Raw genomic sequence first — 26,776 nt, forward strand, 5'->3', positions numbered from 1 at the left:
GCTACTGCACTGCGATGTTGGGCTCAACTACATTACTGACGCCATAGTTGGCCTCTAACAGTGTATACCCGAGAGGGGTGCAGGGCAGCTTTACCTCACTCCAGGTACCCCTTCTCCTCAAGGAGTCAGACAGGGGTCACCGGTGGAGCCCTGAAAGGAGCCACTGGTGTAGAAATGGAGCGCAGCAATCACTTTCACAGCCTCTGGCAGTGGATGCCCTCCATGTCCCCATGGTACCAAATCCTGCAGTAGCTGGCAGATGTGACCAACCAGTTTCCTAGACATGTGCAGTCTTTGGCGACACTGGTTCCTGGTCATCTGCAGGAATGAAAGGCAATGTCTAAAGACCCTGGATCTAGCTAGGCGCCAACCAGCGACAGCTCTTCAGCGGCATGTTTGGCAGCTCCAGCCACCCCTTCTTCCAGGGGGGGTGCTGCTCCTCCCTCTGCACAGGTGCCTCAGTCACTCTCTTCTCTGCTGTCTTTGCTCTCTGTAAGCCATGAGGCAAACAGCTAGGTCACCAGGCTTCATGATCCTGATGTACTCCTCTTGCAGGATGAAAAAGAGAGATACATGGGTTAGCATGGGTGTTCTAAGAACCTCTCTTCATTAAGTCTGAAGGCCCCTTAATGCTTCGTGGACAGCGCTGGCCACCGCCTTGGATGACCAGAGATTAGTGCGCCGCGTGGCTGCCTGAAACCCCATCCTCCTCCACTTCACTCCACCTGACCAATTGGCGGTAGCTTTGCCGATTGGACTGCGTGCTGTGCTCTCAGCTCAGGCGCAGGAATTCTCCTAACCCGCACTGCAAGGCTGTACTGTTAGCTTGAACCATGGGGGAGACTGGTCTAAACTGGGATGATGACTTTGTAAGGGGCTATGAGCGCCTCCACCTGTGACTGCTCCATGGCCAACTTTAGCAAGGAGATTGTACAACGTGCCCAGTCGTCCAACTGTTCAGCATGTCCACTAAAATGCTCATTACTTTGCAGTCTGTGCCCAAGGGATGAAAAGCTCAGGAGCACTTGGTGCGCTCCGCAACATCATTGTGTACACACCCCCAAGTTCTCTTCAAAGTGCAGCCCGCCAGGTGCGAACAATCCAGTAGGGGATGGGGGGGGAGAAACGATTCTAGCAGGCTGGGCTTATAATGATATGAAGATGTGTTACAATGAGGTTACTGACATCCTGTGGCGGGAAACGCGGCTCCCCTATCAGTGGACGGAGCGGATGTCTTGAAATCAAATTTTGCCCTTCCCGCCACATTGTCCCTTCACATCAGTGAACACACCCGACGCCAGCGTGCATGGAAAGTCCTGGCCACTGTGTCCAAACATTATCCAGTATTTGAAAAGATTGGATGCTGCTATATATATACTTTGTGTGTCCCCACATCCATATTAATGTGTTGTGTCTCCAGACTATTTGATCAGAAATCAGGGGAAGATCATGGAAAATAATAATCTGTCATGTTTATTCAATAAGGAAGGTAAACCACAACAGACAAGTACTATGAAAAATCCTTCAGTTCTCAGAAAGTTTGTTTAATCCGTAAGAGTATTTAGAATGTATGGTGAGAATCAAAAAAACAACCTTTATTCAAACCTGCTCTCGTAAATTCATTTAGGGTCCAGGATTTACAAAAAGCCTCTTTTTAACTGCCTTTCAGTTCACATGTTCAAATTTGCAAATACTTTTCGAAATATGACATTTGATCTTTGACTCAGTAACCAATTGCACTCCAGACTTGGTGTTCTGTTACAATAAAAATGTTATTGCATGTTATCATCTAAAAGCTTTCTTTTAAAGGCTCATCACAGAATAATATATACATTTATTGTGCAGCTGAACTAATTTCTGCCTAAAGGTACAGCATGCAATCTTAGTGTTCAATTGTTCTAGGTTTGATTATGTAAGCCTGATTACTATTGATGCTCACTGTGCTTGATTGGTTAAACCTGGATGTGGACTCAGAGAAAAGTGAACAAACTACGAAGTTGCTGGAATTTTAAAACATTATAAATACATTTCCTACACATATTTATCCTAGAGTGTATCATCTCTGCATAGCTCTGAGAGATATAAAATATACAATGCCATCTGTTGCAAATAGCCAGGCCTATGGCTTCTCTGACCAGGTGTAAACAATCACATGTCTCTAGCAGACGTAGCATCCCCTCTGGTCAGAACAAGTGAGGTAAGATCACTATTAAATCCCAACCTAGGCAATCTGAACAAGTAAGAGAAATTAAAATCAATTTGACAGTTATTTATTGAACATATTTCTGGCACAGAATTTTCACACTGATAAAAGAAAAAAGGCCTGCATTTATATAGCACCTTTCGCAAACACCAACATCCCAAAGAGCTTTACAGTCAATTTTTGAAGTGTAGTTACTAACATAATATAGGAGTGGCAGTCAATTTGTGAGCAGCAAGATCCCACCAACAGCAATGACCAAATCATCTGTTGTGATGTAGACTGAAGGATAAATACTGCCCAGGAGACCAGGGATAACTTCTCAGCTCTTCTTCGAAATAATTACACCTATTTCCATGTTGTATGACTTTAGAAAAATCCCTTCAGATTTGGAAGGCCATTACTCTGGGGATAATTTCTAATCCCTAATCAGCAAGTTCCCTCCTAGGAGAGATTGGGATTTGGAGTGTTTGTCATCCTGGCCAACATTTTGCCCTCTGACTGGTCTTAAAGCTTTGGTAAAAGAAAGAATGAAATAACTCAAATTTATAAAATACCTTTCAGAACCTGAGGAGGTTATATTAACATATGGACAATAACAGGCAGATAAAAACCCTTTGGTCCATCCAACCTGTTCCATACAACCGTGACACCTTGTACAACAACGTATACACTGACCACCTGAAACCATGTGATCTCCTGGGAGAGGCAAAAAATACAGAAACTCCCATACCAGGGGAAGATAAATCTCTAGCCCATCTGAAAGAAAATAAAAGAAATACTTGCATTTATATAGCACTTTCCTCAACTGCTGGAAATCTGAAAGCAGTTTCCACTGAAGTACTTTTTGAAATGTAATGTAGGAAACGCAGCAGCTAATTTGCACTCTCCCACAAACAACAATGCGATTATGGCCAGATAATCTGTTTTTTGTGATGTTAATTGAGGGATAAATATTGATCAGGGCACCAGGGGATAACATCCCTGCAAAATAGTTCCGCGTGATCTTTTACAGACACCAGAGATGGCAGAGGGGCCTCAGCTTTAACGCCCCACCCAAAGGACAGCACCTCCAACAGTAAAATCATGCACTGGAGTGTCAGCTTTGATTTTTTTTGAGCTCAAGTCCTGCAATAGGACTTGAAGCCAGAACCTCATGATTCAGAGGTAAGGGTGTTACCAACTGAGCCATGGCTGACACGAGGTGATCAAAACTAGTCCAGGAGATCAGTCTGGCCTGAATTCCCTGAGGTACTCAACTCTTACAAGAGGTATTATCTTCTGCAATCAGAAATGGGCCCAGCTCTCTGCTTGGATTAATTCAGTGCATTTTCATCCACCGATCGAGACAGCAGCCTGTTCCAGAGGTCCACTATTCCCTGAGACAATTACCACTCCCTGACACTTAACTTACATCTGGCCTTGTACAACTTAAAGCTGGGACCCCTAGTCCTCTCTAGTTAGCTGGAACAAACTGCCAACTGGGACACGATCTATTCACTTCATTATCCTTTAAACCTGAATAAGATCGAAATCAGATAACCACTAAATCTCTGCTCCTCTACTTGCTCTAGCTATCAGTTCACGGCATTGCTCATGAACCTTTGGAGATCTATGCATTAGAGTGCTTTCTCCACCTTCTTTAATGCTTTCCCTGAAGATTGAGTACTCACCCTGCCTATAGGCATTGAAGTGTACTTATCCAAGTTCAAAAAGCACTTTACAGCCAGTTAAGTACTTTTGAAGTGTAGTCACTGTTGGAGGGGAGGGAAGTGTGGCAGCCAATTTGCAGAACTTAAGTTCCACAAACAGCAATGAGACAATGGTGAGATCTATTGAGATCTGGAACACTGTACCAGAAAAGGTGGTGAAAGATAATTACATAAATAATTTAAAAAGGGAATTGGACAAGCACTTGAGGATGAGAAATTTACAGGACGCAAACAGTGGTGGGGAGTAGGATTAGGCACAAATGCTCATTCAGTGAGGTGTGATGGGCTGAAGGGCCTCCTTTTGTGCTGCAAGTTTTTATGATTCTATAACTCTAGTACTCTAGTGGATTCTTGGGCTCCCAGCCAAGAATACATAATGTGGCTTGGCCGAGAGCCTAGAAATCCATTAGCTTGTTGAAACACCTGAGCCCCAGGGAAAACATTGCTTGATTGACAGCTCTAGCTCTCTGATCTATGCTGTCAATTTCACAATGTTTATTCACACAAGATGAAGAGGTTTCAAGTGCTTGCAGTTTCAATTATTTATACTTTAAAGGGTTTGGATGATTGACAATTTTATTGGGCTTTAGTAAAAAGTATTTTTAAAGAAAGTGCAAAGTTATCAATGAATGACTTTTTTTAAAAATGTCTTTTATGCATCCTACTGTAGCTATAGTATTAATTGATTCTATACAATGTATATTTGGTAAATGAGCATGGAATGGCATGGGGGCATAAGGGGCTATAGGGGTTGGTTTGGGGGGTCATAGGTTGGCATGGGGGGTGGGGTGCGTCAGGTCATAAGGAGGACCTTTAGAACTTACCTTTCAAAAGGTTCCCTCATGAAGACTATGATTAATGATACCTCTGAGGTGCCATGAACCACAACTCTGAAAAGCTGGCCTGACTCCATGAAAATTGTGAAGGACGAGGAGATGCCTATCCCCACAATGGAGCCAGGTCAGGAGTGCAGGGTGCGGGCTCACGACCCCAACAACCTTTACTTTTAAAACAAACTCCTGAAAATTGGAAACCCCAGAATGGGGTCGGGAATCCTAGAATCAGGACTCACCTGCCATTTTTAAAGGGCTCCTGAGTCATCCTGTCTCGGTGAACAACCAGCCCTGTAAGGCCCGCAGGCACCTTTGAAAATTGGCCTTGATTTGCCTTATAGACTTTGGATGGAGGATAAATGTTGGCCAAGGCACTGGAGAAAACCTCCCTGCTCTTCATCAAAATAGTGCCCTGGGATCTAATCCGCCCAACTGAAAGGGCAGAGGGGCCTCAGTTTAATGTCTCACCTGAAACACAACACCTCCAAGAGTGCAGCGATCCCTCAGTGATGCACTAGTGTCAAGGTCTTTTTAGCTGAAAGTATTTTTGGCTTTGTTCGTGGGAGTAACGTTTAAAAAGAAAATGTGGCTGCTGCAAGAAGATTTTAGTTTTTCTGTTTCTATCTTCTGCTATAATGATTCTCTATGTAAAAAAAGAGCCACATAAATCTATTCTCATTTACATCATGTTTTACCACTCAGGTGAACTTGTATGCTGAGCCTCCAAAACCAAGTCACAGTGTCCCGATGACATCACTTCACCAGGGTTCAAAGGTGATGACGTTTACCATCCCATATGCACAAAAAGCTGAAATTGGCCCACCTCCGAACTCCAGTGCACAACCAGGTAACTAATTAACTTTTCGTGAAAGCCTTCTGAGGAAAACTGTGCCTCTGTAACATCAAAATTCAATGGAGAATGAAGATGATTTTTAACTTCTGGTGCATTTTGAGTCATGCACGTCATTTATTTCTGTGCCGTTGTATATTTCTGTCATTGCTGACTTAGAACTCCATTTCAAAACTCAGACACCTTTTAGAATACTGAGGGCCCGGCAGGAACTGTGTGAATTTAGAAAGAGTTCTTTGGGGAGGTGGGTGGGGCCGTGGGCTGAGCATTAATTATAAAGTCCTGGGACTTGTGTTGAAATCAGGACTGGCGATGAAAGGACCACCTTTTGTCTGTCTGTAAGGGCCCCGAGCTAGGCTTAATTCAGTACCACACAAAACTGTCCCTAACGTTGTACAAATTGGCAATCTCACTTTGACAGAACACAGGATGAGTGCTGTGCCAATTGTCACACTGTACAGTGTAAGGGGTGTTCTTTTGAGGTTTGAGGCAGAGAAAAGGGAGCTTTACTCTACAGCCAGCTGTGTAGCTTGCTGCTGACAATAGATATCTGAAATGGGAAGCATTCTATTCCCTATCCAGCACGAACATCCTTCAAGTGCATGCAAAAAAATAAAATCTTTTGATGTAGAAGCTTTGTTCTGCTCACTTTGATTTTAATCCACTGTTCCCACTTCTGTGCCACTGTCTATCTGTCGAGATTATGTTGCCTGTATCTAAAAACAGAGCAAAACTCATGTGCCAGCACCAATGTGTAATGAGATATGAAAAAGATGGACAGGAATGGACTGATCAGACCACCTAGCTCATCCAATGTAATTGTGTTGTAGACACTCACTCCCCACCCTCCTGCAGGCCTTCACTATCGTTCCACCACCGGGCCCCCAGGAGAGGTAAAAAGAGGGACAGTTAGGGGCAAAAGATCTGGGAAATTCAATTCTGACCACTTTTGACAATTGAGGCCATGTTGTAGGATACCTGTCCCTTGCAAGGGATGATCTTTTCCCCAGCCCAGAAGGCAGTTCAGCTGTCTCTCAAAGGAATACAGCAAATCCACTATCACTGCACAAATAGGTAGTTTCCCCGAGTCCGCTATTCCCTGGGAAGAGGAAAGCTGCCTAATACCCAATCTAATTCTACCCCTACATACCTTGTGAATGTGATCCCTTGTCCTCCCAAGACTATTGAAATGAAATGATTGGTCCACATCAGCACACCTAGACCCTTTATTATTGAAAAAACCTCAATCTAATTGCCCCTGTTCTGCACTTCTCTAAAATATAGAGATCCAGCTCTTTCAGCCTATCTGGACAACTGAGTTATTCTAAGCTAGAAATTAATCCTGTGGCCCTCCAAAGCACCTTTTCCAAAGTCTCTACATCTCCCTAATGTGAGGAGACCCAAAACCAGGTGCAGTTTTCTAACTGAGACCTAACCAAAGTCTTATACAAGGAACAGGTTTTTTTATTCTTTCATGGGATGTGGGCATCGCTGGCTAGGCCTGCATTTATTGCTCATCCCTAATTATCCTTGAGAAAGTCCTTGAACTGCTGCAGTCCATATGGTGCAGGTACACCACAGTGCTGCTAGGGAGGGAGTTCCAGGATTTTAACCCAGTAACAGTGAAGGAACAGGGATCTAGTTCCAAGTCAGGATGGTGCGTGGCTTGGAGGGGAACTTGCAGGTGGTAGTGTTCCCAGGTATCTGCTGCCCTTGTCCTTCTAGATGGTGGAGGTCGTAGATTTAGAAGGTGATGCCAAAGGAGCCTTGGTGAGTTGCTGCAGTGCTTTTTGTAGTTGATGCACACTGCTGCCACTGTGCGTCAGTAGTGGAGGGAGTGGATATTGAAGGGAGGGAGGCAGAAAACAGGAAACTATAGGCCAGTTAGCTTGATGTCTATCGTGGGGAAGCTGTTAGAATCGATCCTTAAGGGGGTTATAGCTGGGCACTTAGAACAGCTCAAGGCAACAGAGAAGAGTCAGCGTAGTTTTGTGAGAGGAAAATCATATTTAACCAATTTATTGGAGTTTTTGAAGGAGTAACATACGTGGTGGATAAAGGGGGGGCCTGTAGATGTACTGTACTTGGATTTCCAGAAGGCATTTGATAAGGTGCCACATCAAAGGTTATTACAGAAAATAAAAGCACATGGTGTACAGGGTAACATATTAACATGGATAGAAGATTGGCTGGCTGGCAGAAAGCAGAGAGTATGCATAAATGGGTCTTTGGCAGGATGTGATGAATAGAGTCCCACAGGGGTCTGTGCTGGGCCTCAACTTTTTACAATTTATTTACATCAATGTCTTAGATGAGGGGAGTGAAGACATGGTAGCTAAATTTGCAGATGACACAAAGATAGGTAGGAAAGTATGTTGTGAAGAGGACATGAGGTTGCAGATGGATATAGATAGGTTGAGTGAGTGGGCAAAGGTCTGGCAAATGGAGTTTAATGTGGGAAAATGTGAAGTTGTTCACTTCGGCAGGAAGAACAAAAAAGCAGAGTTTACTTAAATGGAGAAAGACTGCATAATTCTGAGGTGTTCTAGTACATGAGTCACAAAAAGTTAGTATGCAGGTACACCAAGTAATTAAGAAGGCTAATGGAATGCTATCCTTTATTACAAGAGGGATTGAACATAAAAGTAAGGATGCTATGCTTCAGTTATACAGAGCATTGGTGAGACTGCACCTCCAATACTGTGTGCAGTTTTGGTTTCCTTATTTAAGGAAGGATGTAAATACATTGGAGGCATTTAAGAGGAAGTTTACTAGATTGATACCTGGAATTAGTGGGTTGTCTTATGAGGAAAGCTTGGACAGACTGGGCTTGTTTCCACTGGAGTTGAGAAGAATGAGGGGTGATTCGATTGAAGTATACAAGATCCTGAATGAAGGTGGACGTCGAAAGGATGTTTCCTCTTGTGGGTGAGTCCAGAACTAGAGGGCAATGTTTTAAAATTAGGGGTCACCCTTTTAGGGCAGAGATGAGGAGAAATCTTTGCCCAAGAAGGTGGTGAAAGTGGGGTCATTGAATATTTTTGAGGCAAAGGCAGATAGATTCTTGTTAGGCATGGGAATCAAAGGTTATCAGGGTTAGATGGGAATGTGGAAATTGAAACACAAGAAGATCAGCCATGATCTCATTGAATGGCGGAGCAGGCTCGAGGGGCAGAATGGTCCACTCCTGTTCCTATTTCTTATGTTCTTATGGTGGATGGGGTGCCAAACAAACGGGCTGCTTTGTCCTGGATGGTGTTGAGCTTCTTGAGTGTTGTTGGAGATAATTCTCAGTTTACTGCATGGGGAGAGACAATGAGAGGAACTCTCCTAAAGGACCCACAATATACCATGCCATAATAATGAGGAAAGCAAAATGGAATTTGCACTTCCCGTTTAAGAAATAAGCTGTAAACAATACTTTATTTATTAAGATAAAAGCAAAATACTGCGGATGCTGGAAATCTACAACAAAAACAGAAAATGCTGGAAATACCTAGCAGGTTTGACAGCATCTGTGGAGAGAGAAACAGAGTTAACGTTGCGATTCTGTATAACTCTTCTTCAGCTCTGAAGAAGCAGAGTTAACGTTTCGATTCTGTATAACTCTTCTTCAGCTCTGAAGAAGTCATACGGACTCGAAACGTTAACTCTGTTTCTCCCTCCACAGATACTGTCAGACCTGCCGAGCTTTCCCAGCATTTTCTGTTTTCATACCTTATTTATTAATTTGTTTGTATGTGTGTGCCTCCCAAGATTCATAATGTGAAATTCTCTGGGTCTCTTCCGGAACAAGGACCTTAGTTTGGAATCCAAGATTGGATTGCTGCTAACTGGACCGAGCAGAATGGATTCCCCACAATTAAGTTCCTAGATTCAGCTTCATTACCCAGCTGTCTGGAGTTTACAGTATGTTCCCACCCATCACAGATAACCTGCACCAAATTAAGTGGTGTGAGTTGGGAAACGAGGTTGTCTAATAGACAGGGGGGAGATCTGGACCTTGTGCAATGAAACAGGTGACTAAGAGTCAGCAGCACATTTTATATCTATCACTTTTCTGATATCAGCACAATGGTGATCTATCCCAATGGGTGTAGAAATGGTAAGGCAGGGGTAATAGGTGTTACATAACACAAAAATCTTGTGAAACTGAAGCCTCTGAAACTGCCAGAGAAGAGACGGCCTTTTAGAGCCCAGCTTCCTCATCCTTCTTAGCTTCACTTTTGCTCATAATGTCCAGCTGGACTTCTTGTTTCGACTGCAGAGTTTTATCACACATTCTTTGTCGCCATAATTGTGTTTGAAACTCCTGTGGACAATTGTAATTAGTATTGCAAATATCGTAACATGACTACAGCCCAGATTTTGTAGGGGTTTTTGACAGCGAACTATCAGCATATCATTATCCCTCTGAAATTGACCACATCCTCAGGATTTAATGCACGAGCAGATTAATGTAGAAATCCTGAAGTTGCGGTTTGTCACTCACTGCTCTGCACTTTGGACAGTCCCCAGAGCTAGCAAGCATCGAACTCAGTTAATGTCATGGAGAACTTCCCCTTTTCTGTTCTCACATCGCTGTTCAAAACTCTATCAAAAGTTACACTTTGTTCAATCAAGTGTAACTGGGTTTTTATCAGTGATCTGTGTAATAACTTGCTGAACAACAGATCTGACCCTGAAAAAATAATTTGACATTTGTGGAGTGTTATTGAATCTCTCCATTATGTTAACTACTAGATTTTTTAAAACTAAATTTTAAACAATTTTTAAAAAGCATTTTTTTCATGATATTTCAGCTTCTACCTTCACCCGTTCTGAATGCCCCGATCCTCATTTTGCTCTCTGTCATATGTTTTTAAATTATTTGACTTTCGTGCTTTTCAATTCTTGGTTGGTGAGCTGTGAGAACTTCTTTAATGTGATTAGTGGTCCGGACAGCTTTGATGGCACCACTCCAGCCCCACGCTGGGAATCCCCATTAAAGAACACCACAATCAATTGCACATTGAAGGAGGTAAGGTTTTCACCATAGAGACCACAAGATCTCTCAGCAAGGCTTTCTTCAAGGTTAGCAGCAAGTGCCCTTGCCTATATTCTTCATTCAAGGTAATCTGCAGGTCATAAAACAAGTGAGTGAAGAATCAATTGGCAGTAAACAAAGGCAGACCAAAGGTGCTTTAATGCTCAAGTTGAATGTAAGTCTGGTTTTTATTGAGGAAGGGTCATACGTACTTGAAACATCAACTCTGTTTCTCTCCACATATGCTGTCAGACCTGCTGAGTTTTTCCAGCATTTTCTGTTTTTGTTTCAGATTTCCAGCACCTGCAGTATTTTGCTCTTACCTGGTTTTTATTTTGCTTCTTTGCTGTCCTTAGAAATTTTCAGCAACTAAATTTTCCCCAACAAGCATAGAAAACCTGATTGCCAACATTATTGTGACATGCTTCCTGACAGCAAAGTGATTGTGATGATAATACAGATTGGTTCTTGCGTTTGCTTGACAAACACAAACTAAAAATTGCCAAATCGTTTTACGCAAAGACTAATTTTATAGTGAAGAATGGGAACCTTTCACATTGGTTTGTGCAAATCTGTTGCCCACTTAACCCCTTGAGTACTCAGAGATTAAGCATAGCCATGGAACATGACATTGAGATAGCAAGGATTTGAGACTGTTGGATAAACCGTCCTGTTTCAGTGGTGATGGGTTCAGAAGGCATGGTTTAAATCAACCCATGTTTTAAACCAAGCCAACAATGTTGTGTGGGGACGCATTTGTACGCATTCTGTAATCTGATCAAATTAAAAAGTATCCAAGGCAAATGGAAGATTTGGGGAAAATTTTGAAGTACTAGATAAAGCATTTAACTTAGGTGTGCACCTCAACAGTTCACCTCACCTAACTTTCTGGATTTTTTATTCCATATCTATTAATTAATTGAATTTAAATCCCACCATCCATGGTGAGATTTGAACTCATGTCTCTGGAGCATGAGTCTTTTTATTTATTTATTTATTCATTCACGGGATGTGGGCATTGCTGGTTAGGCCAGCATTTGTTACCTATTCATAATTGCCCTTGAGAAAATGGTGGCGAGCTACCTTCTTAAACCGCTACAGTCCATGTGATGTAGGTACACCCATAGTGCTGTTAGAAAGGGAGTTCCAGGATTTTGACACAGCAACAGTGGAGGAATGGTGTATAGTTCCAAGTCAGGATGGTGAGTGGCTTAGAGGGGAACTTGTGGTGGTGTTCCCATGCATCTGCTACCCTTGTCCTTCTAGATGGTGGAGGACATGGGTTTGGAAGGTGCTGTCGAAGGAGGCTTAGTGAGTTGCTGCAATACATGCATCTTATGGGTGGCCCACACTGCTGCCACTATGTACTGGTGTGGAGGGAGTGAATGTTGAAGGTGGTGGATGGAGTGCCAACTGCTTTGTCCTGAATGTTGTTGAGTTTCCTGAGAGTCGTTGGAGCAGCACTCATCCAGGCAAGTGGAGAGTATTCCATCAAACCCCTGACTTGTGCGTTGTAGATAGACTGACAAGCTTTGGGGAGTCAGGAGGTGAGCCATTCACCACAGAATTCCCAGCCTCTGACCTGCTCTTGTAGCCACAGTATTTACATAGCTGGTCCTGTTCAGTTTCTAGTCAATGGTAACCCCCAGGATGTTGATAGTAACATTACCATTATGCTATTATCTCTGTCAAGTACTCGATCGCTGAAGCCAGAACAGTTCCTGGAAAGGTTCTCCCATCCCAGCATGGCTAGAATGATATTATTTGTGTCATTCAGCTGTTGATATTAAATTCACACCAGAAGGAATTAATAGAGGGCTGTTGAATTAGATCTTTGTCTAAATTCTGTTTTCAGAACACCACCCAGGAGCAGAAAGTCATGAAGCAATAGAAGTCGCCAATATATCAGGTGGCACTTTGCCTTCCACCCAGAGTACATCTATTGTGGAGCCTACAGCAGGGGAATGTCTGACCTGGGCCCTTGCCCAACAGGCAGAGGCACTCCAGAAACAGGTGAGTGCAAGTGATTTCATGAAATTTCTTGCCATTATACTAAAGGTGTTTTCACAATAGATCATTTCATTTACATTAAATTTGTCCAACGTTTTATCATCAATTAACATATTTGAACTCATGACGCTTAAGCTGCATCAGTCCCTTTTTGACATTTAGCGACACATTCATTAAAGGTATTCCCATTGAAAGCAGGCTACTGATTTATTGTTAAATAACCGTGGCCGGGATTTTCTGGCCCCGTCATGGCAGGACCCGTCACGGGAGATTCGGCGACCCAGCCAAAAGGCCATTGACTTTCAGTGGGACCAGACGATCCCGGTGGCGGGCGGTGCTGGAACATTCCACCCCACCTTACAATAGATGAGCAATTTGAACCAACTTTAAAAATACAAGGATATAAGTGTTGCAAGAAACTAAACTAAAGAGAAAAAGACATACCTGCATTTATATCATTCTTTTCATGACCGCTGGATGTCTCAAAGTGCTGTACAGCCAGTGAAGCACTTTAGAAGTGTAGTCACTGGTGTGATGTAGGAATACAACGAACAAATAATGGAGCTTGCATTCTTGCACATTGCAGACATTGGGTGCCCACATTATACTTGTGCTCTTTCAAGTCCGGAAAATGGTGGGGTGGATCACGTGCCCATTATAGAACCTCTCCTATTTTCAATTTTATTTAAATCAATGGAAATTATATTGGGTGGTTCCCGTTACAAGTGGCCGATCTGCTCTGCATGTTTAGTGCCCAAGTGGTGAAAGTGAAAATGAACCCCATCGGGTCTAATTCAGCACAAACCAACAACTTGAAGATTTCCCTTCTCTACTCACATTAAGGGTTCTAGGTGAAAGAAATTTGACCAGTGACAGCACAGCTAAGGCCACAGCTCAACACTGCAAGCATGCCACAGTAATTTAGCATTAAATCGGCTGTGTTATTCAGTGACGCATCAGAATGAGAAAAATCGCCAACAGGGTTGTAATTGCTATTGGTATGAACAAGCAGTCTTGAGGCACACTGGGGAGAACCCAACTGACCACATTTTGCTTGTGTTTATGCTTCACTTATGAGTGTACAGTGCCAGCATGGAATACTTGAAGTGGAAATTCATTCCATTTGCCATACACTAACAACCATTGACCTTCAAGTGTGTTCACCCTGTGACATATTTTTATGTATTTCTGAAGCAGTGACATTTCAAACTGAAGCTTGTGCAGATAGAATGATGCGTGTGGGAAAAAAATGTTAAGTTCACTTTTAAGTTTTTGTCCCTTTCAGTGTGTTAAACAAAAATTTATCACAAAAATACTACAGAGGTGTGCCATTTGGGTCAAGTTACAGTTGTACCTAAGCATTCACTAATAAAAACAACTTGCATTGTTATAGTGTTGTTTAACGTTGTAAAATCCCAAGGTACTTTATAGTCCAATAGTAGGAGGCACTGTATGGGTCGCCAATGAAAAGATCTTCAGATGGATGGCCAGAGGCTAGGTGTAAAGATTGAGAAGGTTTCGAGGGGAGCAGAGGGAGGCGGAGAGGCAGAATGGTTTAGGGAGAGAGTTTTGGTGACAAGAGTTGAGGCAACTAAAAGCATTGCTATCGCTAATGAGCTAAACAGCAGATGAAATGCAGTCAACCAGAACTAGGGGACTGAGGGCTAAGGGGGGAATCTCCTGTTAGAAGATGGCCCAGTAAAATGTTACAATCATCTTATACACAGAAGCACATTATCTTCATCGTTTCCTTATTCTCATTCATATATGAAATGCAAAATGTGTAGTAAATAGATTGTCTTCGTCTTGCATACTTCAATCAATTTGTTTAAATGACTTGTGGAATTGTGTGATTTTTTTCCCCTTAACAGATGGATGTATTTGACGGGTTGCTTCAGGCAAGAAAGGTGGCACCAGTGACCCAGCAGAAGGTAAGTGACTGTCACAGCTGTGAAGAGCCTGTATCACTCTGTTTTTTTTTACAGTGAATACATTGGGCCCCTCCGATGATCAGTTGAGTTTTCAAACAGAAACAGAGCTGTCCCTTTCAGGAATTCCCACAAGCTGTTGAATATAAAAAATTGTAGAATGTTGGATGCAGGATGGTAATATCCAAGTGATGTTGGCAGTTGGGCTATTGGCTGAAATGATACTTAATATGGATGAGTAGAAAAAATGTAAACCTTGATGACAAGTTGGATGGTTTTGCATTGTCGAAGATGGTAGAGGTAAAGGGTTTGGAACTGGGTGTAAAAGTTAGTTACTCTGTACTAGAAATACCACCCATTCATTGTCAATGGGCAACAGAGTTCCAAGGGTTATATTGAAGTTCTTAGGGTTAGCTCGCTCAAGACTAAAAGAAGGAAAGGTTTGCATGTATATAGTGCTTTTCAAGACCATCAGAAGTCTCAAAACAATTTACAGCCAATGAAGTACGTTTGAAGTGTAGTCACTGTTGTAATGTAGGAAACAGTAAAAAAAAATGCAAACAGCAAGCTCCCACAAACAGCAATGTTACCATGACCAGATCATTTTTTTTGTGATGTTGATTGAGGGATAAATATAGGCCAGGACAGCAAGTATAACTCCCCTGTTCTATTTCAAAATAGTGTCTTGGGATCTTTTACAGCCCCCCGAGAGGGCATATTGGACCTGGGTCTCATGTCTCCTCAGAGAGATTGCACCTCTGACAGTTCAGCCCTCCTCCCTCAGTACCACACTGGAGTGTTAACCTTGATTTTTGTACTCAAGTCCCGGAGCGGAATTAAACCAGAACTGTGAGACTCAGAGACCAGAGTGCCAACTGAACCATGGCTGATTACTATCTGAGGCAAGAAAGATTATTTTAAATAGTTGTTTGGTAGTACAGAACTTGAGTATTGCTGAAAAAAGAGACTTTTTGGTCGAAGCTTTTCATTTTGCACTCATCAGGACAATTAATACCAATGTCAAAGGAAACAACATATTTATACTGTATGAAAAGAGAGTGCTGATTGGTTGGCAAGTGGACCCTGATTGGTAGAGGCATTGCCATGGAGAATGCACCAGTTGATGGTGACTTGACAGTTAACTGCAAAGCATTATTTGAAATTTAAACAAGCCAGTTTGACTGTGATTGGTAAAGACAGTGCCCTGGGGAATGAACCAGCAAATGGCTGTCACTTATTTTCTTTAGCTGAAACAGGCACAATGTGTGTACATGTTCTTTCTGTCTGCAAAGAACAGGACTCTGTATATATGTAGCTCCCAGTACACACAAATGCACCACACTGCGAGCCTGACTGGCAATCTTAAATTGGTTGTCAGTGTATTTTTAGTGCACTGAGGATTATTTAGCAAGTGTTGTCCAATCATGGAATCACATCTAATGTGGGAGACTATGTTTTGAGTTTTGCAAGCACCGGGCTGGTTGGTTGCCCATTGCAAACAGCGGAATGGACATGTTGTTTGATATGATCCACCAGTCTTTGGGACATACAGACTACATACTAAGCATTGCATTACTCATTTGTGTGATAGGCAGAACATCTTTTTGGCTTGATAGCAGCATCCTGTTAGTGGTGAATACCACTTGTGTTGCAGCAGCGTGAAATAGCTAGCTTCACCTGTTGCTCAATTTTATTTTTGAGGTACCTTGCTCTTCCAGGTTGATCTGAGATAGACTGGGCACTTTTCAGGGCCAAAAGTGATGGCCTTGGGCCTGTTAATGAGTTTGTGTGATATACAGCGTGAAATGATCTGATCGGGGTAGCCATTATCCTGCAGGATGCCTTTGATACGCCCTGTTTCAGCATTAAGCTTGCCTGGTGAGCAAATGGCTTGGGCCCTATTTACAAAGTTGCCAATAAGACCAATCTTTTAGCATGTGGAACTGTAAGAATCCCAATACATATATTGACCAGTGAAGGTGGGCTTGCGGAAGACCATGGTAGAGAACTCCCTGGGAGATTTCTCAATTAGTACATCAAGGAAAGGGAGTTGATTTAACTGCTCTATTTCAAAGATGAATTTGAGCGCAGGATGGAGCCCAGTAAGACATGCAAGGAAATTATTACACGCACCTGCGGATTTAATTATAGCAAACGTATCATCCACATATCTGAAATATGCGAGGGATAGGAGGTTAGGTGTCATTCCATGGAAGCCATGTTTCTCATAGAACCCAACAAAGATGCTTGTGAGAGCTGGGCCTAGAGGGGATCCCATGACAACACTGTCTATTTAGGCAGACATGGTGTGGTAAGAATTACCACAGTGTACTATGAATTACACTGACAACCAATTTAAGATTATCAGTAGGGCATGCAATGTGGTGCATTTGCATGTACTGGAATGTACATATATTAGTACACAGGGCCCTGTTCTTTGCAGACAGAAAGAACATGTACACACATGTACACACACTTGCGCCTGTTTCATCTAAACAAAATAAGTGATAGCCATTCACTGGTTCATTCCCCAGGGCAATGTCTGGACCAATCAGAGTCAAGCTGCTTTGTTTAAATTTCAAACAATGTTTGGCAGTTAACTGTCAGTCACCATCAACTGGTGCATTCTCCATGGCAATGCCTCTACCAATCAGAGTTCACTTGCCAACCTAGCAACACTCTCTTTTCATATAGTACCAACATGTTGTTTCCCCTGACATTGATATTTTCTTGCGGATTGTCCTGATGAGTGCAAAATAAAAAGCTTCAACAAACAAGTCTCTTTTTCAGCAACACTAAAGATTATTTTCTTTAGCAGCCCATAAGGTAAGAGGAAATAGGCTGAAGAATTTTAGGATAAGGAGGGAAGTTAATAAAATGAAGGCTGTTGAAATGCAGTACATCATCTCAAGTGTAAAACATGTTTTCGAAGTCAAGAAACACTCAATAGTGACCTTCTATCCTGTTTGGTGGCACAATGCCATGATGATATAACCGATAGTCTAATTTTAGCCATTGGAAAAAGGCTAATGGCTCTGAACCTGCAAAGTGTCTGAAGAATCTTTCATGTAACAAATGTACCCGAGCTCCATTGATTATAGATAATGTCACAGAGAGATGTCAACAGGATGAAAACTAGGACGGAACCAAAGCTGGAACCTTGGAGCTTACCATGAAGTGACTGTGGGCATGGAAGGAGAAACCATTGCAGCGGATATGCTGGCTACATTAGGGCAAGGAAAAGGGAAAGGCACTTCCACTGGGGTGGACCATGAGGAGTCTTTGGCAGAGTGTAATGTATTTTTTACTGCATTGAAAGCCACAGAGAGGTTAAAGAGAGCTAATGCTCCACATTACAGCCCCACAAAATGTTGTTGGTCACTTTGGCTACGGCGGTCTCTATTCTGTCAGTGGAACAAAAACCAGATTAAGGGATCTAGGTAGGGAATGACATAAAAAGTGGGCAGGGATTTGAGTGATGGTGATACATTCCAGGACCTTAGGGAAAAAAGGGAAACTGAAGATGCACAATAGTTGGAGAGGACGAAAGGGTTGAAGGTTGGCATTTTTAGGCAGTGGGGTGATGATGACAGTTTTGAAAAGTCAGAACAGTAACTGAGGAGAGGGGGTAGCTGATAATGTTGGCAAGCATTAGACAGAGGAGGGCTAACTGAATGTTTATTACAAGTTGGAGAAGACACTGATGGCAGTTTTGCAGACATTGACAACAACGTGGGGAGAATTTTCCACCCGTCGGGGGGGTTGTACGGGGATGGGCACGGACCAGGCATCTCTGTGCCTCAGGGAGATTAGTTTAAGTTTTAAAAATCTAACTAAAAAAAAAAAATTAAGACATGTCCCCTCATGTGACAGTGTCATGTGAGCTGGGACATGTCAATGAATTTTTATTAAAAATTTTATTCAATTTATAAATACTTCATGAAACCTCATCCAGCCTTATGGATGAGGTTCCATGAAAAATGTGAAGGCCGCCTGGGCTCTTCGCCTGCCCGCCAACCTTAAGGGTTGGATGGGCAGCTCAGTTTATTAGTTTAATTAGTTTTTAAATGACCTTAATAGGCCTGTGACAGTTCGGCGGGCATGCAGCCAATTCGACTGCGCGCCTGCCGAACTGAAAATCTAAATGACACGTGGTGGTGTTGGGACACATGCCCGATGTCACCCCGCATCATTTTACACCTGGGCGAGTGGGCCCTGCCCCCGCTCGCTGAGCCAAAAATTCTGGCCCATGATTTTAAATGTCAATGCTGTTTGGGTGTGGCCTCTAAGGTTAAACTGGCCCAGGATGTTTGCTTATTTGAACTGATGATTATGTGATTATATTTTTCAGTGACTCAAACAAGGTTAGCTGTTGGGTTCTTATGTTAGATGCTTCACTGTTCAGAGGTTGCTTACAAGGGGAGGAGGGTATTCATAGTAGCAAATGTAGGACGGATACTTCCAAAAAATACCTCCTATTTGACTCTGTACATTGCTTCTATAAATGGTACTAATCTATTTAAGATTAAAACTGTAAAATGTATTTGTGAGTCCTGTTTCTTGGGATTAACATGTTCTGTTTAACTAGCCTCCATGAATTTCAGTGTTTTTATTTGTTTATCTATTTATCCATTTATTTATTTCCATGCAATTCATACACAATGCAGATGATCATGATCACAGCATTTATGACAATTGTGAGACTAAAATATATTTTATATATATATATATATGGATTGTTGATTGTGTGAGAGGTCGTAAGCATTTGTTTTCTCTCTTTTGCTCCCACTCCTTATTTTCAGGCATTACAGAGGTTGAAGGAAGGCCAGGATACTCTGGAAAGAGGATATCTCCAGGCACGAGAAGAGCATCGTGGGCTCCAGCTGAAGGATGCTGGCAGCAACAGTTACAACATTGGGGAATTTGATCCTAACAGGTAAATGGATCAATTTCAATTATTGCTTGGACAGACTGAGAGGCAGCTTCAAGGTAAATGTTGCTTTAGTGCAGCATTGTACATTTCAGCCTGTAACATGTCGAAAGTTTGGAATTTCCATCAGCACTTGGATCAGGAGCACAGATCTGGAATATCAGCTGATTTTCCTGACTTAGGATGTCAAGCACATAGCACCATTTAATGTCACCATGCCTGAATTAAATTGGGGTACTTGAGAGATATGTACTTGAGACATATGTCCTAATGGAATTTCATCAGTTGGAGTGTAACATGGAGAATGGTGACCAGCCATTTATTTCTCTTCACCGCTACACTTGACACTAAGCAGGTGGAATGATGCAATTGAGGAAACACTTTTAGTGTGTATCATCAAAGACACCATATAGATATTAATCTCATGTCACATTACCCTAAGTGTCAATGTACATACTCATCAGAGCTTTGTGGTAACAACTAACGTGACTTGATTTAACTGTAAACTGCAGTAATATAAATACCTGATTTGGTCTTCATCGTGATCCACATCAAAACTCAATATTGGATGAGAGGGTTTAGGTGACTGACATATGATCTGAAGATTCCACCTGTCGAGTGGAAATTACAGAATAAAGGCTGCTTAAGTAGGGAATTCTGTCTGTATGATCACAGAAACCCATAATTCTGAATGCAGCCCAGGGCAGATAACAAGTACATAATGTACATGGAATACCAGCCTGCAACCTGCCCAGGAAGCAGCTATGATTGTAACTTTGGTCAATTTCATGGTACTACTGAGATGGCACTATTCTTAGAAGCCATGAATAGTTATGGTAGCTGAATACCATGATTTTGCAAATTGTTAGGCAAAGTTCTTCATCCAATTTTAGTTACTATGTGAATGGTTTTGTATGGATGAAGGTGGCAGAGAGTAATAATTCAAAACTAGTTGTAGATCAGTCTTGAAACATATTAATGTGAGATGATAGCAGGTAAAAGAAACAAAATTTAAAATTTGCAACGTATCTCTGATGGTAAGATTAAAGTCTTTAAAGCTTTTGTTTTTTTTCAAAAACCATAAATATGAGATGATTAATGCTGTTGGGATAGAGTTTAGGCTGATGCTAAACTTTGTAAAGTGTGAGTTCTTACTGTAATAAACTAATATTGGACTAGTGGATGCATCTTTTGAAAATTAATGATATTACTATTGAACTTGTATCTACCCATATATTTTCAATCTAACCAGCACTTTGTGAATACTTTGAGGCTTTGCCAAAGAGTCTGGAAACATATTCTTTTATAGGTTCATTGAGCTAAGTCCAGTAAATAGATTCTTGTACAGTTGCAGGCACCACATACCTTATTCTGACCTCTCTTACTCTCTACTCGTTTATCTCTCCAGCATTATTAACTATAGGAGGTAAATAACTTTGAAAAGGTTGGATCTACAGTTTGACAGGGAAGCTTTCTAATCCATTAAATGTCCCCCAAGCATGGGATTTTTGAGATGATCATAAACATACCTCCATTTGAGATTGGAGATTTACACATTTCAGTAAAATCTGGAAATATTACACTGCTTCTCCAAACAGTTTTAGATTTTATTTTTAAAAACTCAAAAATGATACCCTTTAGTTAAACTGCAGATTCTTTCTAATTCCCTCAGCATCGATTAGTATATATCAGTAAAGTGATGGAAGGGGTCATCAACAGTGCCATCAAGTGGCACTTGCTTCGTTGACACTTAGTTTGGGTTCCGCCAGGGCCATTCAGCTCCTGATCTCATTACAGCCTTGGTTCAAAGATGGACAAAAAAGCTGAACTCCCGAGGTGAGATGAGAGTAACTGCCCTTGACACCAAGGCAGCATTTGACCAGGTGTGGCATTCAAAGAGCCCTAGGAAAACTGGAGTCAATGGGAATCAGGGGAGAAACTCTCCGCAGGTTGGAGTTATACCTAGCACAAAGGAAGATAGTTGTGGCTGTTGGAGGTCAGACAACTCAGTTCCAGGGCATCACCACAGGAGTTCCTCAGGGTAGTGTCCTAGGCCCAACCATCTTCAGCTGCTTCGTCAATGACCTTCCTTCCATCATAAGGTCAGAAGTGGGGATGTTCACTGATGATTGCACAGCATTCAGCACCATTCGCGACTCCTCAGATACTGAAGCAGTCCATGTCGAAATGCAGCAAGACCTGGACAATATCCAGGCTTGGGCTGACAAGTGGCAGGCAATGACCATCTCCAAAAAGAGAGAATCTAACCATCGGCCCTTGACATTCAATGGTACTACCATCACTGAATCCCACTGTATCAACATCATGGGGGTTACCATTGACCAGAAACTGAACTGGACTAAGCATATGAACACTGTGGCTACAACAGCAGGTCAGAGGCTAGGAATCCTGTGGCGAGTAACTCACCTCCTGACTCCCCAAAGCCTGTCCACAATCTACAAAGCACAAATCAAGAGCGTGATGGAATACCCTCCACTTGCCAGGATGAGTGCAGCTCCAACAACGCTCAAGAAACTTGACACCATCCAGGACAAAGCAGCCTGCTTGATTGGCATAAACATTCACTACCTCCACCACCGATGCACAACGGCAGAAGTGTGCACCATCTACAAGATGTACTGCAGGAACTCACCAGGCCTCCTTAGACAGCACCTTTCAAATCCACGACCACTACCAGCTGGACGGACAAGGGCAGCAGACATACTTTATTCTGACCTCTCTTGCTCTCTACTCACTTATCATGGGAACACCACTACCTGGAAGTTCCCCTCCAAGCCACTCACCATCCTGACTTGGAAACATATCGCCATTCCTTCACTGTCACTAGGTCAAAACCCTGGGACTCCCCCCATCCGATCAGCACTGTGGGTGTACCAACGCCACACGGGCTAGACAAGGATACAAAGTCTAATTCTGAGTTTTTGTGAGACCAAGAAGGCAGGTCACCACCACCTTCCCAAGTGCAATTAGGGATGGGCCTAGCCAGTGGTGCCCACATCCCATGAATGAATAACTAAAAATATAGTGAGCACAAGACACAGTTTGATTTGTCTGGTTAAATATTGAGGCAGTATGGGGATTTCTGATGCAAACCAGCCCTTGCATTGTAGTGTATAATTCAAACTAATGCAGAAAGCAAGGATTTCAAAGTTCAGAATATTTAAGCATGTTCCTATAATGTTCAATCGATAGTGCAACATACACTTTGCTTCCTAGGGAAGTGGAGGGGAACATTTTTCGGCTTGGAATGCACCTAGAGGATCTGAAGGACCGGATTGACCAGCGCCCAGAAAGCCACCCCTCGGCTGACCATCGGTCTGACTTGAGACTAACACACAACTCATGGGTAACACCTGTACCTGTTCTCCAGACCCCAATCCCAACGCCGATACCGATGGCACAGTCTCCAACACCAGCACTTCATAGGCCTGCAGACACAATCCAGAATCCCAAACCTGAGGTAAGACTCAGATCTCTGCTTTAATCGGGTGAAATAATTTGCACGTGTTTTCCATGTTGAGGGATGCTGGTGTTGAGTTGGAAGAATTTTTCTCATTTTTTCCCCCACACAATGAATATTAAAGACTCTCAGATCAGCTTATCTTACAAATAATAATGTTCCTCTTCTCTTGCCTGAACCTCAACCTCAAAGAATGTCCCTTACACAAGAGAGTTTCCATCTCTAGATCACTGCTGTCTTAGTGAGCAACGACATTACTTTGCATTTGTATAGCACCTTTAACATTGAAAAGTGACAGAGGTGTAAGGTAAAACAAATGGACATTGAGCCAAAGAAAGAGGTATCAAGAGGGAGACCTAAAGCTTTGATGAAGAGGTAAAGTTTAAAGAGGGTCTTAAAGGAAGGGGGGGAGGTGAACAAGAGTAGGATTTTAGGGAAGGAATTACACAATGTGGGGATCTAAGAGGCCAATGGTCAGACGAAGGGAGGGGCGAATGCACAAGGAAACAAAATTAAACAAACGTAGAATTGGCGGACGGTTTAGCAATGGCAAAGATCACTGAGATAAGAAGGAGAAAGACCACAGAAGGATTTAAATACAAGGATACAAAGTTTATATCTGAGTTTTTGTGAGATCAGGAGATAATTATAGGTGGGCAACAACAGGGGTGAAGGCCAAGCGAGACCTTTGGTGCGGGATAAGAAATGGACAGCAGTTTTTTGTGAACTGAAGTTTACAGACACTGGAGGATCTTCAATTGCCCAAGAATAGCTGGCTGTTTGACAGTAAAGATATTAGTTGAAACAAAATATTTGATTGAGGATGAAGTATTTACTCCTGAAGAGAGATGAAACATCAAATATTTTGGAACTAAAATTCTGTTTGCAAAGGTTCAAGCACCTCTGTACAGTCATTCATCATTAACTGTGCTGCCATAAGACCATAAGACATAGGAGTAGAAATAGGCCATTTGGCCCATTCAATGAGATCATGGCTGATCTGATAATCCTCAACTCTATTTTCCTGTCTTTTTCCCACAACCCTTGATTCCCTTACTGATTAAAAATCTGTCTATCTCAGCCTTGAATATACTTAACGACCCAGCCTCTACAGCCCTCTGCGGTAAAGAATTCCACAGATTAACTATCCTCTAAGAGAAGAAATTCCTCCTCATCTCTGTTTTAAATGGTTGACCCCTTACCCTGAGATTATGCCCTCTGGTCCTAGACTCTCCCACAAGGAGAAACAACCTCTCAGCATCTTCCCTGCCAAGCCCCCTAAGAATCTTATCTGTTTCAATAAGATCTCATTCTTCTAAACTCCAATGAGTACAGGCCCAACCTACTCAGCCTCTCCTCATAAGAAAATCCCTCCATACCCGGGATCAACCTAGTGAACCTTCTCTGGACTGCTTCCAATGCCAGTATCTTTCCTTAGATAAGGGGACCAAAACTGTTCACAGTATTCTAGTTGTGGTCTAACTAGTGCCTTGTATAGTTTTAGCAAGGCTTGCCTATTTTTATACTCCATACCCTTTGAAACAAAGGCCAACATTCCATTTGCCTTTCTTATTACTGCTGAATTTGTATGCTAGCTTTTTGTGATTCATGCATGAGGGCCTCCAAATCCCTCTGAGCTGCAGCTTTCTGCAGTCTTTCTCCATTTAAATAATATTCAGCTCCTCTATTCTTCCTGCCAAAGTGCATAACCTCTCATTTTCCCACATTATATTCCATCTGCTAAGTTTTTGCCCATTCACTTAACCTGTCTATATACCCCCCGTAGGCTCTTTGTGTCATCCTCACTGTTTGCCTTCCCACCTGTTTTTTTGCAAACTTAGCAATAGTACATTCACTTCCCTCATCCAAATCATTAATATATATTGTAAATAATTGTGGCCCCAGCACTGATCCCTTTGGCACTCCACTAGTTACATTTGCCACCCTGAAAGTGCCCCGCCTTATCCCAATTCTCTATGCTAATATATTAACCCCAACACCATGGGCTCTTATTAAGTAACCTTATGTGCCGTATCTTATCAAATGCCTTTTGGAAATCCGAATATATTACATCTACTGGTTCCCCTTTCTCTATCCCCCTTGTTAGCTCCTCAAAGAATTCTAATAAATTTGTCAGGTATGATTTCCCCTCATGAAGCCATGCTGACTCTGCTTGATTATATTATGCATTTCTAAATGCTCTGCTATTACATCTTTTACAATAGACTCTAACATTTTCCCAATGATGGGTGTTAACCTAACTGACCTGTAGTTACCTGTTTTTTGTCTCCGTCCCTGTTCCAGAACAATATACCCTCTTCTAAGGGCATGCATTCCAAAGGATTTTCTTTGTTAGTCTATGAGACATTAAACCAAGATCTCATTTTCCCTCAGGTAGACAAAAAAGATCTCATAGCACTATTTGAACATTAACAGGGACATTCTCATTGACCTAGCCATCATTTATCCCTCAATCAACACCACCAAAATGGCTTATCTGGCCATTCACCTTATTGCCGTTTGTGTGACATTGTTGTGCACAAATTAGTTGCAGTTTTGCCTATATTGCAAGAATCCTTGCATTTTAAAAGTACTTCATTTGTTGTGAAGCACTTTGGGCCACCAAGAGGATATGAGAGTGTTATATGAATGCAAGCGCTTTCTTTTATATGGATCTTCTTAGCTGTTTTGTGATTCATTTTATTGTTGTCCAAGCTCATCTAATTAACATAGCTTGCTGAGCTGAGGACTGTTAATGCTCATTTCTTGTGTTTTTGAAGAGCACAGTTCCAAGTGCAGCACTCCAACATGGTACGGTGGACGTGGAGGTGAGCTCTGTGAGTGGAGAAAGTGAGGATGGAGATGCTATTCCTGAAACCCTTAAGCACAAGAAGATGCAACTGGATGATCATTTTGACCAACTTTTGGGCCAGTGAGTGTGGTCTAGGTTAACTGGTCTCATTACTTAATTAGTCTCATTCCAGCTCATGTGAATATTGATGTCCAAAGGGGCCTGGGTGTCCTTGTTCATAAGTCACTAAAAGCTAGTCTGGATGTGCAGCAAGCAGTTAGGAAGGCAAATGCTATGTTGGTCTTCAACACAAGGGGATTTGAGTACAGGAGTAAAGATGCCTTGCTGCATTGTATAGAGCCTTAGTGAGACTGCACTTGGAGTATTTTGTACAGTTTTGGTCTCCTTAACTAAGGAAGGATATACTTTCCATAGAGGGAGTGCAACAGGGGCTCACCAGCCTAATCCCTGGGATGACAGAATTGTTTTATGAAGGAGATATTGAGAAGACTCAGCCTGTATTCTCTAGGGTTTTGAAGAATGAGAGGTGATCTCATTGAAACTTTCAAAATTCTTACAGGGCGAGACAAGGGAGATGTAGGTAGGATGTTTCCCCTGGGTGATGAGTCTAGAACCAGGGGACACAGTCTCAGAATAAGGGATAGGTCATTTAGGGCTAAGATGAGGGGGAATTTCTTCACTCAGAGGGTGGTGAATCTTTGAAATTGTCTACCCCAGAGGACTGTGGAAGCTCAATCATTGAGCAGGTTCAAGACAGAAATCAATAGATTTCTGAATACTAATGACCTCGAGGGATATGGGGATAGCACAGGAAAGTGGTGTTGAGGTACATGATCAGCCATGATCTAATTGACTGGCGGAGCAGGCTCAATGGTCGAAATGGCCTACACCTGCTACTATGTTCCTATGTTTCTATGCTCTTATGAATAATCCCTTAATGTCTGTAAATGGAACATCACAGTTCTGGCCATGAGGAAATTCCAATAAATAATAC

The 26,776-nt window shown here is 42.2% G+C and overlaps 1 protein-coding gene across 1 annotated transcript in view; it reads left to right on the forward strand.

The window, feature by feature from the left end:
* The window catches only part of akna (AT-hook transcription factor), a 201,691-nt gene that overhangs the window by 120,391 nt on the left and 54,524 nt on the right, over window positions 1-26,776 (forward strand). The window contains exons 6-11 of the mRNA XM_078550276.1: window positions 5,448-5,592; window positions 12,477-12,634; window positions 14,503-14,562; window positions 19,362-19,495; window positions 22,727-22,970; window positions 25,751-25,902. Coding sequence (XP_078406402.1) covers window positions 5,448-5,592; window positions 12,477-12,634; window positions 14,503-14,562; window positions 19,362-19,495; window positions 22,727-22,970; window positions 25,751-25,902 — 893 coding nt within the window. The remainder of the gene's footprint in view (window positions 1-5,447; window positions 5,593-12,476; window positions 12,635-14,502; window positions 14,563-19,361; window positions 19,496-22,726; window positions 22,971-25,750; window positions 25,903-26,776) is intronic.

The sequence above is a fragment of the Cetorhinus maximus genome, chromosome 10, assembly GCF_964194155.1.
Source record: "Cetorhinus maximus chromosome 10, sCetMax3.hap1.1, whole genome shotgun sequence".
In the NCBI taxonomy this organism is placed as follows: Eukaryota; Metazoa; Chordata; class Chondrichthyes; order Lamniformes; family Cetorhinidae; genus Cetorhinus; species Cetorhinus maximus.